This window comes from Plecotus auritus, assembly GCF_963455305.1.
Source record: "Plecotus auritus genome assembly, chromosome: 1".
Classification (NCBI taxonomy): Eukaryota; Metazoa; Chordata; class Mammalia; order Chiroptera; family Vespertilionidae; genus Plecotus; species Plecotus auritus.
Genome location: NC_137770.1, coordinates 29533229 through 29547527, shown reverse-complemented (window position 1 = coordinate 29547527; position 14299 = coordinate 29533229). Strand labels below are relative to the sequence as shown.

General features: G+C 49.3%; 1 protein-coding gene across 1 annotated transcript in view; it reads left to right on the top strand.

Moving 5' to 3' along the window:
- LOC308257410 (disintegrin and metalloproteinase domain-containing protein 20-like) overlaps positions 1–5888 on the top strand; it is a gene marked incomplete at both ends in the record, with an annotated part of 33017 nt that extends 27129 nt beyond the window's left edge. The window contains 4 exon segments of the mRNA XM_080686985.1: positions 3524–3557; positions 3560–3632; positions 3634–3660; positions 3662–5888. Of these exon segments, the coding sequence (XP_080543111.1) occupies positions 3524–3557; positions 3560–3632; positions 3634–3660; positions 3662–5888 (2361 nt within the window).
- Positions 5889–14299: the final 8411 nt, after the last annotated feature.

The following is a 14299-nucleotide window of genomic DNA, read 5'->3' as shown; positions in this document are numbered from 1 at the left end:
GATTCCTAGCTGGCAGGCCCCTGACAGCAAGCTGGCCACCTGTCGAATCCAATAGGAATGGGGCTCCCTCCTCCCTCCTGTCAGGATTCGGGGTGCAGGTGAATGGGGTTCCTGGCTGGCAGGCCACTGACAGCAAGCTATCCAACAGCGAATTCTGTGAAGAATGGGGCTCCCTCCTCCCTCCTGTCAGGATTCGGGGTGCAGGTGAATGGGGTTCCTGGCTGGCAGGCCACTGACAGCAAGCTATCCAACAGCGGATTCTGTGAGGAATGGGGCTCCCTCCTCTCTCCTGTCAGGGTCTGGTTTGAAGGCTTGCCATGATCCCTGTTGGGCCAGACCCAGAGTTCTACCACTGAGTGGCTTCTGCCTTGGCAACCCAGGACTGACTGCCGCTGGGCGCTCCTGGCACTCCGAGGGTAGGTTCTTCTCTCAGGCCTTGAAGGAAACAGCTCAGGGAGGGCGCAGCTGTTGCCAAGGCGACCCAGGACTCAGTGCCTCCACACTCAGAGAGCCAGTTCCTGCCTCAAAACTCACCCTCAGCGGGAACAGCTCAGGGAGGGTGCAGTCGTTGCTAAGGCGACCCCTGCAAGACTGACTTCCTTCCAGTTGGTCCAACTTCTGTCATGATGTGTTACAACCAGGGTTTTTATATAAATAGAATATATATACACTGACTGGCCAGATTATTATGATCTCTGAACGCATAATAATCTGGCCACTCAGTGTACTTATGTGTAAGAAAAAGCTTGCAAATCTTGATATGTCAAGGGACCAGAAGATAGTGGCCCCCAGCCTCTGGCTAGTAAGTCCTCTGCTTCTTTCTAACTACCCACAATGCAGTTCTTATACATGGAAAAACCTTATTTAAAAATCCCAACTCTGTGGTCAGTCTACACTGAGTGGCCAGATTATTATGCGTTCAACGATCATAATAATCTGGCCACTCAGTGTGTGTATATATATATATTTCTAAGGTAATATCATGATCAAAGAAAGCATCTAAGAAAAGCCCACAGGTTTTAAGCACTTACTATGCTAACTCTGTCATTTTCTTAATTGTCATTATTCTTCTTCGGTTGTGCTAAACCTGGAGTATTGCAAATATAATGACTTCAGCCTTGCCTCTTTATTGTAAAACTACACGTAAAGAGCCTTTGATCACCAATACTTCATTTCATAAGGCCTCTGGTTATTGAAGTCATAGTATCTCACAATTAAAATCTTAAGGAATTGACTAATCACAGCCTGCCTATAAATTACAGAATAGAACTGATTGTCTGATGTGTGTACAAAGACACACATTTAGGTCAAAGGAAACAGGAAGTAATCACTTCAGAAATAGTGCACTAGAACAGAGTCTGATAAGTAGTGTGCTGTATTTGTGCCATTTAGACGCCTCAGGCTTCAGATCAAGTCTCTTTCTGGAAATACAGAGTCCAGATGAGGGCAGCCACCCAGTGGTGGAGGAGGGATGCAGCAGGAGATAATCAGTCTGTCACACTGCAATTAGTCCATGTTGTATAGAGCTCTCATGGCCACCACTTGTCAGGTGGCTTACTGGTATGTGGTCGAGTGATTTGGACCTTCATCCATGATGGGTCTGAGTCCCTGCTTCCTATGCTCCTATCAAACAGGGGTGCTGCATTTGCAGTTGTCAACCGATCTCCTAAAATCGAGGTTGGATGACCACTGACCAACAGGGTTATTTCTTGCTGATGCATGGGCAACTGTTGAAACTAGACTCTCTTCCTAGGAGGGGAGCAATTCTGTTTCAGTTTCAGCAGCCTGTTGACCAGAGCATGTTAATTGTGGACCCAGTAAGATTTCCCCTCTTTCCCAACTCCCCTACCCCCACGTTTTCAATATTGGTTCATATCCTTACTAACCTGTTTTGCACTTGCTAAGGACCTTTTGTTTCCCTGCGGCTGTTTAATTTCTTCTACCATAACTGTGAGTGTGTGCGGTTTTGTCTTTGGTTCTCATGCTCTCTCCAGAACGGTGAAATAAGATTTTAACCCAAGGGTGGGTGTAGTCTGCCCACCTAAAATGTTTCTAAATAGCATTGACAATTCAGGTTGTAGGCCATAACTTCTAAAAGGTGGCTGTGTCGTGGTAAAGCCTACCATGTGTATTCCTTAAAAGTGGTTTCTAATTGGGGCCCGATATCTGAGACAGATTCATTACAGCTGGACTTTGCCCAGTTAGCGCAAGGGCAGAAATGCTCAGGGTTAGCCTTACTTTTTTAAATCCTATTTCTAGGGCTTTGGCATATCAACAAAGGGCAAAGTTATAAGACAAAGTAAGGGGGATGGGTGAATATAGCCCTTGCTGGCAAAGCTATAAATAAGGACATTTATCCTTGCCACATGGAGCCTAGTTGTTTATGATACTCTTTTTCTGATCATAACAGCAATGAGCACTATTACTAAATCAATGGCTGCATGTCATGCACTTGAGGCTGCCTTAGTTTGCTCTAGCAATGACAGCACATCTGACGCAGCAGCTATAATACGAGATTCTGCTGGGCAGAGCTTGATGTAATTTACAGTCATTCTTCAGGATCAATATGGTTTTTGTAGGGGCCCGATTGGGGATTTGAGTGGGATCTGATAGGGACAACCACTGCTGCATGTTTCAGTCTTTTCTTCTTTTCTGATACAATTTTAAATTTAATTTTACTCAAATTTCACAAAACCCGGACACACTTACAATTTCAACATGTGAATTTGGGAGGGACACAAACACTTAATCTACAGCACACCCAAGTCAAGATACACAAGTTTTCCATTACTAGAAAGTTCTCTCCACTCCTCCATTCCCAAGTCAGGAAACTACTGATTTAAATTCTGTTCCAAGAACTGGTTTTGGAGTGCTCTAGAACCTCATAAAATTTAAATCATATATTAAGTTGCTTTGGTCTCGTGTCTTTCTATCATCATCATCATCTTCATATCTGTGAGACACATCCATGTTCTTACACGTATCAGGAGTCTCTTCTGATTTACTGAGAATATTCCATCGGACAAATATACCCTTTTGTTTATCCATTTGAGATACTGGTTGAGTACTGGTTGTTGGTTTCCATTTGATGGGATAAATTCATGAATAATGCCTCTATGAATATTCATGCGCACGTCTTAGTGGGTAATTTCCTAGCACTACAATCTCGGAGACATAGAGTAGGTGTGAGTTTCACTCTACAAGAAACTATGATTATACACCCTGGTTTTCTTAATCGTTACATCTAGTTACACTTCCTTTCCATCACTCAGTGCCACTGCATTTAATTTTTATAAAGCGTGAGAGAATCTAATTCTCTCCTCAAAATTCGTATACAGAGAATCTTCTACTCTCCTCACCATTCTCCATTTTAATGTCATGTTGACCTATTATGTTCTAGTCTTGAGGAAAAAAGCCACCAAGTGTCTTAAAATTGCCACCAAACCCACATAGCCTTCCCCTGAGTCTTCTCTAAGAGACCAAGGGACCTTTCAGCCCAGGTTCCCTACATCACTGAGCACAGCCTCCCACAAAGAATGCACCATTGTTACGTAATAGCTACCCCTTCCCCCACCCAGGCTCTGGGGGTGCCAAACCTCCAGCCTCTCTCTGCTCTCCTCATGCTGGAAAAGGTGCTACTGCAGCTTTAGTCTTGCCTGCACTTTCTATGGTCACAGGTTCCCTCGCTCATGGCGCCTGCCTGGGCCAAGGCCCATCTGACAGGGCCTCTCTGGCTGACTCTCCTCTGGCTACTCCTGTCCCAGGTCAGTGGTTCCCATGCCCTACCAGGATGGCGTTTCACTTCCTCTGAAATTGTGATCCCCAGGAAGGTGTCCCACAGGCTGGGTGGAGCTGGGGTACAAGACCAGCTCTCCTACAGGATTCACTTCAGTGGCCGAAGATATGTGGTTCACATGAAGGTCAAGAAGGACTTGCTGCCCAGACATTTTCCAGTTATCACCGATAACGACCAAGGTGCCATGCAGGAGGACTACCCCTTTATCCCTCGAGACTGCTACTACTTTAGCTACTTGGAGGAGGTTCCTGGGTCCATGGGCACACTGGACACTTGCTATGGGGGTCTGCGTGGCATGCTGCAGGTGGATGACTCGACTTATGAAATCAAACCAATGGAGGCTTCTTCCAAGTTTGAGCATGTGATTTCTCTGCTTGTGAAAGAACGATCAACAGAGGACGAAAGTTGTACGATTGAAAAAGAAGATTCAGATCTAGCATTTGAAGAGGCAAAGTTTGCTGAAACCCCAAGAGCAGCGCCCGTGTATTTATGGTGGCCCCATAGGAGAGACTTAAAACTTCACTACACAGTTACTAACTCATTATACAGGGTCAGGCCTAATAAGACAGATATAATAGAGAGAGTGGTGATGATAAACAGCATATTACACAGCATTTTTCATCATCAACGTCTGATTGTCCACATACGTGTCATGTTCATATGGGAGAATAGGGATGAAACGGACGTAACAAATTTTCGTAATGTCGGTAAAGCTATGGAAACTTATGGTTTGTGGAAATATTGGGGATGGTATAAATTCATTATTCATGATTGTTCAATACTTCTTACAGGACATAAAATCGCTGGTAGCACATATTTTGGCTTCCAAAATGGAATATGCAACCCCAACTGGGGGGTATCGTTTGTATATGTACCATATTTTCATCTATTTTTAGGTGCCGGTGTCGCCGCACATACACTGGGTCATATTTTTAACATGGGACATGATGTAGCTGGTTGTAAATGTTTTCGAAGAACTTTCTGTGTCATGTCTCCTACGCCAGGTCTTAACGATATGTTCAGCAATTGTTCTTATACGCAAATCCACTATCGAATGCAAGGATATGATGAATGTTTGGCTTACACAACGACACCATACGATAATTTTCCTTACGTAGCGCCTCGTTGTGGTGACAAGATCATAGATCATTGGGAAGAATGTGACTGTGGCTCCTTGAAAGACTGTGCTGAAAGTAAATGTTGTGAGACCAACTGTGCCCTCTCCCTTGGTAGTGAATGCAGTACAGGCGAGTGCTGTGTTAACTGTAAATACGCGAATCCTGGATGGATTTGTAGAGAGAAGGGTGGCATTTGTGATCTATCAGAATACTGTGACGGGAAAAAGCCTACTTGTCCAAATGACTTTTATATCCAGGATGGAACCCCGTGTTCAGCATTATCCGTTTGTGTGAGAGGAAACTGTAGTGACCGTGACATGCAGTGTCAAGCCCTATTTGGCTACCGAGTAAGAGATGCCCCGCAAGTGTGCTATGATACCTTGAATGTAAGGGGTGACCGATTTGGAAACTGTGGGCAGGTCTTCTACAAAGGGGGAGAAAGACATAAACCATGTGAACCAGATGATGTTCTTTGTGGAATATTGCACTGTCGTGATGTCAAACAAGTACCTGGTGGAGGTGAGCACACTACATTTCACCAGCTATTAGTTAACCAAGAAAGATGCTTTGGATTCGATTCACACTTTGGGATAGACCTGCCACCACTTGCGTATGTAATAGATGGTGCAACCTGTGCGCCAGGAAGTTACTGTTTTAAAATGAATTGTACTTTTCACCAAGACATGGCTTTTGACTGTGATGTCAAGAAATGCAATTTCAGAGGGGTGTGCAACAATAGGAAAAATTGTCACTGTCAGAAAGGATGGAATCCACCCCTGTGTGACATCCGAGGACCGGGTGGTAGTATAGACAGTGGCCCTCCACCTGACAGAGAACCATCGGCTCGCGGCAAAATAGGTGTGAATGTAAACCAGGCTCTAGTTCTACTGATGGTTCGTTCAGCCCTTTTACTGTGTGCATTCATTGTTGGCTGCATTTCATACTTAGGTTCAGATCAGGATGAAGAGGACTGAAAATTAAACTGGTACAGAAACAGAATCCCCACAACTTTACTAAATGCTAACTGGAACCTACTCAATGGGTAAAATCACATTGCACTTACTGGGAGAAATAGTCAATACTCACTCTGATAATGACATCATCCTACAGCTATTCCAAGGTTGTCATCTTGAAATAAAATGACTTGGAGATTTAAAAAGGCCCAGTGTGTTTCAACTCATTTAACAAGTCATATGTGGCCATATTGTTAATATTCCTGTAGATGACAGTAGGAACTCTTAGATTCACTAGCAAGAGGACCTGTACTTACTTAAGATGTTGGTCCTTATGTCTTATAGATGCGCCTGTAGAAAACCTTGTGTACAGTGGTGTGCACGATTTTTATAACAGTTTTCAGTAACTGCTTATGTGCTAAATTTCTGTTATTTGTTGACTTTATTGCGAGTGTAAAGTAAGCATAAGAGGAATCCCTCGTCAGAAAAACTGGGAAGATCAAAAACTTCTGTGGCATAGGCCCGTGATGGCAACAGTACTGCTACCACCTGCTCAGTTTGTGATCCTTCATGAAGCCTTAGAATGTTATGTTTTCAAGATCCACAATTACATGCAGAAATTATATATATATATATATATATATATATATATATATATATATATATATATATTTCTAAGGGTATATCATGATCAAAGAAAGCATCTAAGAGAAGCCCACAGGTTTTAAGCACTCTATGCTAACTCTGTCATTTTCCTAATTGTCATTATTCCTCTTTGGTTGAGGTCAACCTGGGGTATCCTATATAATAAAGAGGTAATATGCAAATTGACCATTATTCCAACACACAAGATGGCCACCCTCATGTGGTCAAAGATGGCCGCCCCCATGTGGACACAAGATGGCTGCCACAAGATGGCCAGCAGGGGAGGGAAGTTGGGGGTGACCAGGCATACAGGGGAGGACAGTAGGGAGAAACCCAGGCCTGCATGGAGGTCAGTTGTGGGTGATCAGGCCAGCAGGGGAGAGCACTTAGGGGAGATGAGGCCGGCAGGGGAGGGCAGTTGGGGGGGACCAGGAATGTAGGGGAGGGCAGTTGTGTGGGAGACCACGCCTGCAGGGGAGGGCAGTTGCAGGCGACCAGGCCAGCAGTGAAGGGCAGTTAGGGGTGACCAGGCTGGCGAGGGAGGACATTTAGTGGTGACCGGGCCCATTGGGGAGGTCAGTTGGGGGTGACCAGTCCTGTAGGGGAGGACAGTTGGGGGGGACCCAGGCCTGCATGGGAGGGTAGTTGGGGGATCAGGCCTGCAGAGGAGGGCAGTTGGGGGCAACCAGGCCTGCAGGGGAGAGGGAGAGCACTTAAGGGAGACCAGGCCAGCAGGGTAGGGCAGTTGGGGGGGACCAGGCCTGCATGGGAGGGCAGTTTGGGGGGACCAGGCCTGCAGGGGAGGGCAGTTTGGGGGGACCAGGCCTTTGGGGAGGGGAGTTGAGATGACCGGCCTGGCAGGGGAGGGCAGTTAGGGGTGACCAGGCTGGCAAGGTAGGGCAGTCAGGGGTGAATGGGCCATCAGGGGAGCACAGTTAGGGGCAACCAGGCCAGCAGGGGAGGGCAGTTAGGGGCGGCCAGGCTGGTAAGGGAGGGAAGTTAGAGGTGACTGGGCTGTCAGAGGAGGGCAGTTGGGGGTGACCAGGCCTGCAGGGGAAGACAGTTGGGGGGTCCCAGGCCTGCATAGGAGGTCAGTTGTGGGTGATCAGGCCTGCAGGGGAGGGCAGTCAGGGGTGATCAGGCCGGCAGAGGAGGGCAGTTGGGGGTGACCAGGCCAGCATGGGAGCATAGTTGGGTGGGCCCAGGCCTGCAGGGGAGGGCAGTTGGGGGCGACCAGGACAGCAGGGGAGAGCAGTTAGGGGAGACCAGGCTGGCAGGGGAGAGCTGTTAGGGGAGACCAGGCCAGCAGGGGAGAGCAGTTAGGGGAAACCAGGACAACAGGAGAGGGCAATTAGGAGAGACCAGGCCAGCAGGAGAGGGCAGTCAGGGGCAATTGGGCCGGCAGAAGAGCAGTTATGCATCAATCAGGCTGGCAGGGGAGAGGTTAGGGGGTGATCAGGCTGAAAGGCAGAAGTGGTTAGGGGCAATCAGGCAGGCAGGCAGGTGAGTGGTTGGGAGCCAGCAGTCCTGGATTGTGAGAGGGCAGTCGAATATTCCTTAAGGGGTCCCAGATTGCAGGCTGGGCTGAGAGACACACAGCCCCCCATCCCCCACGCCCTGTGCACGAATTTCGTGCACCGGGCCTCTAGTTGCAAATATAATGACTTCAGCCTTGCATCTTTATTGCAAAACTACACCTGAGGAGCCATTGACCCTGATACATCATTTCATAAGGCCTCTGGTTATTGAAGTCAGAGTTTTTTGTGCCATGCCAGCACAGCCAAGGGTGAACCTGAGTGGGGCGGGTAAAGGATTGAGGAAAGACAGACAAGAGAGTGAAAGCTGGGGCTCGGTGGGACACTGTCCTCTCTGATGGAGAGCCTCTCTGATGCAGAACTAGCGACAGCGCCACGGACTACAAGCCATGTCTTTATTTTATAACCAGATGCCACAAGGCAAAGTAAGGGCATGGTCAAAATATTTACAACCTTCTTGTGAGTTTTGATCCTACTCAATTACATGCACCTGATCAAACTTTGCTTACTTGCAGCCTATATCACTTAGGCACGTGGGGCCACATGTTCGGACCATGGGTTCAAGCTTACAATTATAGCTGTTGACTATAATTGTGCTTGGAGAGCCCTTCCCTCCAAGCTGAGACTTGAACGTGGCCATGAGAGGACTGTGCCTTCTCATTAGTCCAAGGCTTGACCCTGTCCAAAAACTGTAGCCGCTATCCACAGTATCTCACAATTAAAATCTAAGGAATTGACTAATCACAGCCTGCCTATAAATTACAGAATAGAACTGATTGTCTGATGTGTGTACAAAGACACACATTTAGGTCAAAGGAAACAGGAAGTAATCACTTCAGAAATAGTGCACTAGGACAGAGTCTGACAAGTAGTGTGCTGTATTTGTGCCATTTAGACGCCTCAGGCTTCAGATCAAGTCTCTTTCTGGAAATACAGAGTCCAGATGAGGGCAGCCACCCAGTGGTGGAGGAGGGATGCAGCAGGAGATAATCAGTCTGTCACACTGCAATTAGTCCATGTTGTATAGAGCTCTCATGGCCACCACTTGTCAGGTGGCTTACTGGTATGTGGTCGAGTGATTTGGACCTTCATCCATGATGGGTCTGAGTCCCTGCTTCCTATGCTCCTATCAAACAGGGGTGCTGCATTTGCAGTTGTCAACCAATCTCCTAAAATCGAGGTTGGATGACCACTGACCAACAGGGTTATTTCTTGCTGATGCATGGGCAACTGTTGAAACTAGACTCTCTTCCTAGGAGGGGAAGCAATTCTCTTTCAGTTTCAGCAGCCTGTTGACCAGAGCATGTTAATTGTGGACCCAGTAAGATTTCCTCTCTTTCCCAACTCCTCTGCCCCCACGTTTTCAATATTGGTTCATATCCTTACTAACCTGTTTTGCACTTGCTAAGGACCTTTTGTTTCCCTGCGGCTGTTTAATTTCTTCTACCATAACTGTGAGTGTGTGCGGTTTTGTCTTTGGTTCTCATGCTCTCTCCAGAACGGTGAAATAAGATTTTAACCCAAGGGTGGGTGTAGTCTGCCCACCTAAAATGTTTCTAAATAGCATTGACAATTCAGGTTGTAGGCCATAACTTCTAAAAGGTGGCTGTGTCGTGGTAAAGCCTACCATGTGTATTCCTTAAAAGTGGTTTCTAGTTGGGGCCCGATATCTGAGACAGATTCATTACAGCTGGACTTTGCCCAGTTAGCGCACGGGCAGAAATGCTCAGGGTTAGCCTTACTTTTTTAAATCCTATTTCTAGGGCTTTGGCATATCAACAAAGGGCAAAGTTATAAGACAAAGTAAGGGGGATGGGTGAATATAGCCCTTGCTGGCAAAGCTATAAATAAGGACATTTATCCTTGCCACATGGAGCCTAGTTGTTTATGATACTCTTTTTCTGATCATAACAGCAATGAGCACTATTACTAAATCAATGGCTGCATGTCATGCACTTGAGGCTGCCTTAGTTTGCTCTAGCAATGACAGCACATCTGACGCAGCAGCTACAATACGAGATTCTGCTGGGCAGAGCTTGATGTAATTTACAGTCATTCTTCAGGATCAATATGGTTTTTGTAGGGGCCCGATTGGGGATTTGAGTGGGATCTGATAGGGACAACCACTGCTGCATATTTTAGTCTGTGTTGTGTTTGTGTTTGTGTGTGTGTGTGTTTTATACAATCTTAAATTTACTTTTACTTGAATTTCACAAAAGAAAAAGAAAGATAAGTTGATGGAATTGCTGAATTCATATATTTCCTCTAGACAAGAGATACTTCCCCTAAAGATCAAAAAAAAAGAAAGAAATAGTGAGAACATTAAAGGTTGAAGTCATTATGGTTTTTTCCAGGGACATATTTTCATTTTTGTTTGTGTAGACTGACTTCTTGCTGTGAAAGATGAGTTTGTTGGCCCAGCCACCCTGGCATGAACACGCAGTTCTGAAGATACTGAAGTCCTTCTGTACCAGTTAGTAAATGCCAGCCACTGGATTCTCCCCAGGGCTCTCCCTCTCTCCTGGCTGCCCCTTTCCACTGCCAGGGCCAACCCCAACCCCCATCTCCCTGGGACCCAGAGCTACAGGGGAAAGGTGACTGTGGTCCCATCTCCCAGTAGCCTTAAACACCCACCACTTCTCCCCAAGCAGCTCAGTTTCCATAATGGCCTCAGGTAAGGCTTTGTTTGCAGAAAGTATTCAGTGTGAAAACACCCCCTCAGGCCCTTGCAAGTTTGCACAGTCCGGGATTTCGGGAGAATGGAGGCCTTTCTCCCAAACACACTAGCTTCTTATGAAGTCAAGTGCACGGCTGCATCCTGGTGTAATTACCTTACATCCAAATGGGTGACAGACACAGGCCTGCGGGTATGGAGTTGACCCCTGAGCCGGCTCCAAATCGGATGAGGCAGAAGGTGCTGGAGCCCAGGCTCAAGTGGAGGCGGCAGGAAGGGAATGGGCTTTGCTCCGTGCCCAGCCCTGTGCCAGGTGCTCACAATCCAGATCCTCTCCAATCCTAGGAGAGGTGTTTCTTTGCCCCCTTCCCTCCCTCCCTCCTTCCCTTCCTTCTGGATTTACTGAGCACCTGTCTGTGCCAGGGCCTGGGGTTCAAAGGCAAAGCTAGCATCCCCAAGACCTCACAGCCCTGTGAGAACATCAAGAAAGCAGCTGTGGCTGGGGTGGGTGCAGGATGCATGGGGAGCCCCAAGTGACTCAGGGAAGATTCTCCAGTGGAGTTAAAGCTGAGCTGGGATTTGAAGGACAAGGAAGGGCATTCAAGGTGGAGGCAGGAAGGCAGGAAACAGCCGGCCTGGTCTGGGAACTGTGGGAGGGCGATGGAGCCCAGGTCCAGGAAGTCTGCTGGGTGAGGTTGAGGTCCCAGAGCCCACTACTTGGACCCTCTGCCTCCTTGACCTCCTTTGCTCCCGGCTGCCTGGCCAGGAAGAGGCCCCCGCTACCTGCACAAAAGGAGGTTTTGAAGCTTGCGAGAGGGAGTGAGGAAGGAGGGCCCAACTGGTGTGTATTTTTGGATTGCTTCTCAGAAATCTCCTCCTCCTTCTCCTCTGACATCATGGCAACCAGGTGGCAGCTGGGGAGCCACCTGTGAGCTGGGCTGAGTTGAGGGGGAGGTGGGCTGGGGTAGGGACCTCTGCACCCCATCTCTGAGCCTCCGTTTTGGCATCTAGAATATGGGCATGACAACCCAGTTGCTGGCTCCTGTCAACCCAGATGCTCACAGTGGTGGGCAAACTGAGGCTCGCGAGCCACATGCGGCTCTTTGGCCCCTTGAGTGTGGCTCGTCCACAAAATACCACGGCCTGGGCAAGTCTATTTTGAAGAAGCGGCGTTAAACTTGAAGAAGTTTAAGTTTAAAAAATTTGGCTCTCAAAAGACATTTCAATCGTTGTACTGTTGATATTTGGCTTTGTTGACTAATGAGTTTGCGACCACTGTTCTAGGAAGAGGAGGCCCAGGATGGACTCATTAGGCGGAGAAGGCCTGGGAGATAAGGGCGGGGCTGGGGAGTGCCCTGAATCATCCTCCTGCAGCTGAGGACTCGCCAAGGCAGCGAGAAGTCCCTGAACAGCCTGCCCTGGTGTGCCCACTGCACTGTCACTGCCGAGGAGCCCCCGGGGGCAGAGGGGGGGCGGGGCGGGAGACAGGGAAGAGGCTCAGGCACAGGGATGAATCTCCCTGTGAGCCCCTGCAGTGAGAGGTCTAGAGGGTGAGAGGGCCGGGGCACAGGGCTCAGCTGTTCCCAGAACCTGGTCAAAGCCCCCAAAGGAGGGGCAAGGAGGGGTCTAGCTCCTGGGGCTGCTGCCCCGATGACTACAGACTGGCCTAAAGCAACAGGAACATGAGCTCTCTCCATTCTGGGGCCAGAACCTGAAATCAGGGTGTGTGGGGCTCTGCTCCCTCAGAGGGCTCCAGGGGAGGATCCTTCATGCCTCTTCAGCTTCTGGGGGCTCCTGACCAGCTGCATCCCTTCAATCTTCACGTGGCCCCATCCCTTGTTCACATGCCCACTCTCACGTGATCACGTGGCCCTGCCCCCTTGAGGCCTTGGGTGGTCTCTGTGGGTGCCACCTCCCTGGTTGGCCGTCTGCCCCTGCTCCTCATACCTGTCAACAGTCCCTTTGCCAAAGTCCTTCCAGAAAATTGTGTGTGCCATCTCTTTCCTGCTGGGACTGTGACAGCTGGGATTGAAAAGGAGACAGGAGAGCATTGGTCCGTCCAGAGTCCATCCAAGAAGTCTAGAGGGGCTCTAGCTGGTTTGGCTCAGTGGATAGAGCTGTCAGCCTGCGGACTAAACGATCTCAGGTTTGATTCTGGTCAAGGACACATGCCCTGTTGCGTGGGCTTGATCCCCAGTGGGGGGTGTGCAGGAGGCAGCTGATCAATGATTCTCTCTCATCATTGATGTTTCTATCTCTCCCTCTCCATTCCTCTCTGAAATCAATAAAAATATATTTTTAAAAAAGTCTAGGGGGGCCTGTGCAGTCCCTGGATGGCTGTGGGAGGGAAAGGTAGTGAGGCGGGGTGCTGACTAGGAAGCAGAAAGCCCTCAGGACAAGTGGGGCACACACAATCACCCCACACTCCTGTGGGAAGCAGCTGTGGCCCATTGTACAGGTGAGGCTACTGCAGCACAGAGAGGGCTAGGGACTTCCTCAAGGGCACACAGCAGTGAAAGCACAGAGCTAACAATGGAATACTGGGCTGCCCAGAGCCTGTGTCTCCTTTTCCTGTGACCTCTGGGTAAGCGGCCCCTCACCCTGTGGCCATTTGCTCTGATGGGCTTCACCCTTCCCTCCACTCCCCCTCCTCCACCTCCAGAGGACAGGGGTCCTGTCATTACACCAATGCCTCTGGGCAGCTGCTCTCTTGGTCTCGCAGTCCCACTCCCCCCCCCCCCCCCCAAGCTGGTAACCTTGGCAGAGTCCCGCTGCACTGGGGCGAGGGCCTTGTGTGAAGAACGCCCCGCCTCCCCTCTTCGTCTGTGGCTTAGATTACAACGTACCTTTATTCTTCCTTTGGCTTCCCCTGCCTGCCTCCCCTGGCAGGTTTTGTTTTACTTCCAAAGGAAATTGATTCCGAGTTTTCAAACCAGCTGATTTCCTGCTCTGTGAGATGTGGCTCTGCCCCAGTGCTGCTTGGTCCAAATCCCTGATGTATGCCACCCCACCTCTGTGGCAGCATTTCTCATCCCCTGGAGCCCCCATTCAGTGCTCAGCACTCCCCTACAGCTCCAGGGACCTGCTGAGCCTGGGCCCCAGCCTGTCACTAGTCCCCTATAGCCCCAGGGTCCTCAAACCAGTCTGGGAGGGGCTGGTGGGTTGACCCCTTAGACAGAGGGGTGCAGACACCAGCTGGGTACTCCCCCCTCCTTACTCCCCTTCCCCGCCCCCCCTCCGAAAAGTCTTGAGCACTGAGTCTGTGCTGACGTCCAGCTCCTGGAAGGCTGGGCCTGCGCAATGCGGCCACCAGAGGGGACCCATCTGCAGAGTGGCAGGTAGAACAGGCCTCCCAGGGCAGCTGGAGCCCACCTGGCCCCAAAGCCCTCCTTCAGCCTCTCACTCACCCCTGAGGAAGGGGAACCAGGTGTGGTTTCCGCCCAGCCCAGCTGCTTGCCTTGGGAGGTGGCAGAGGCTGTCGCCCTCTGCTGGCCCACTCCTGTTACTGCAGAAGGTAGAGTCATCCCTGCAGCCCAGCCAGTGCCCACTGGGAGCCAGCCCAGCACATCAATCTCATT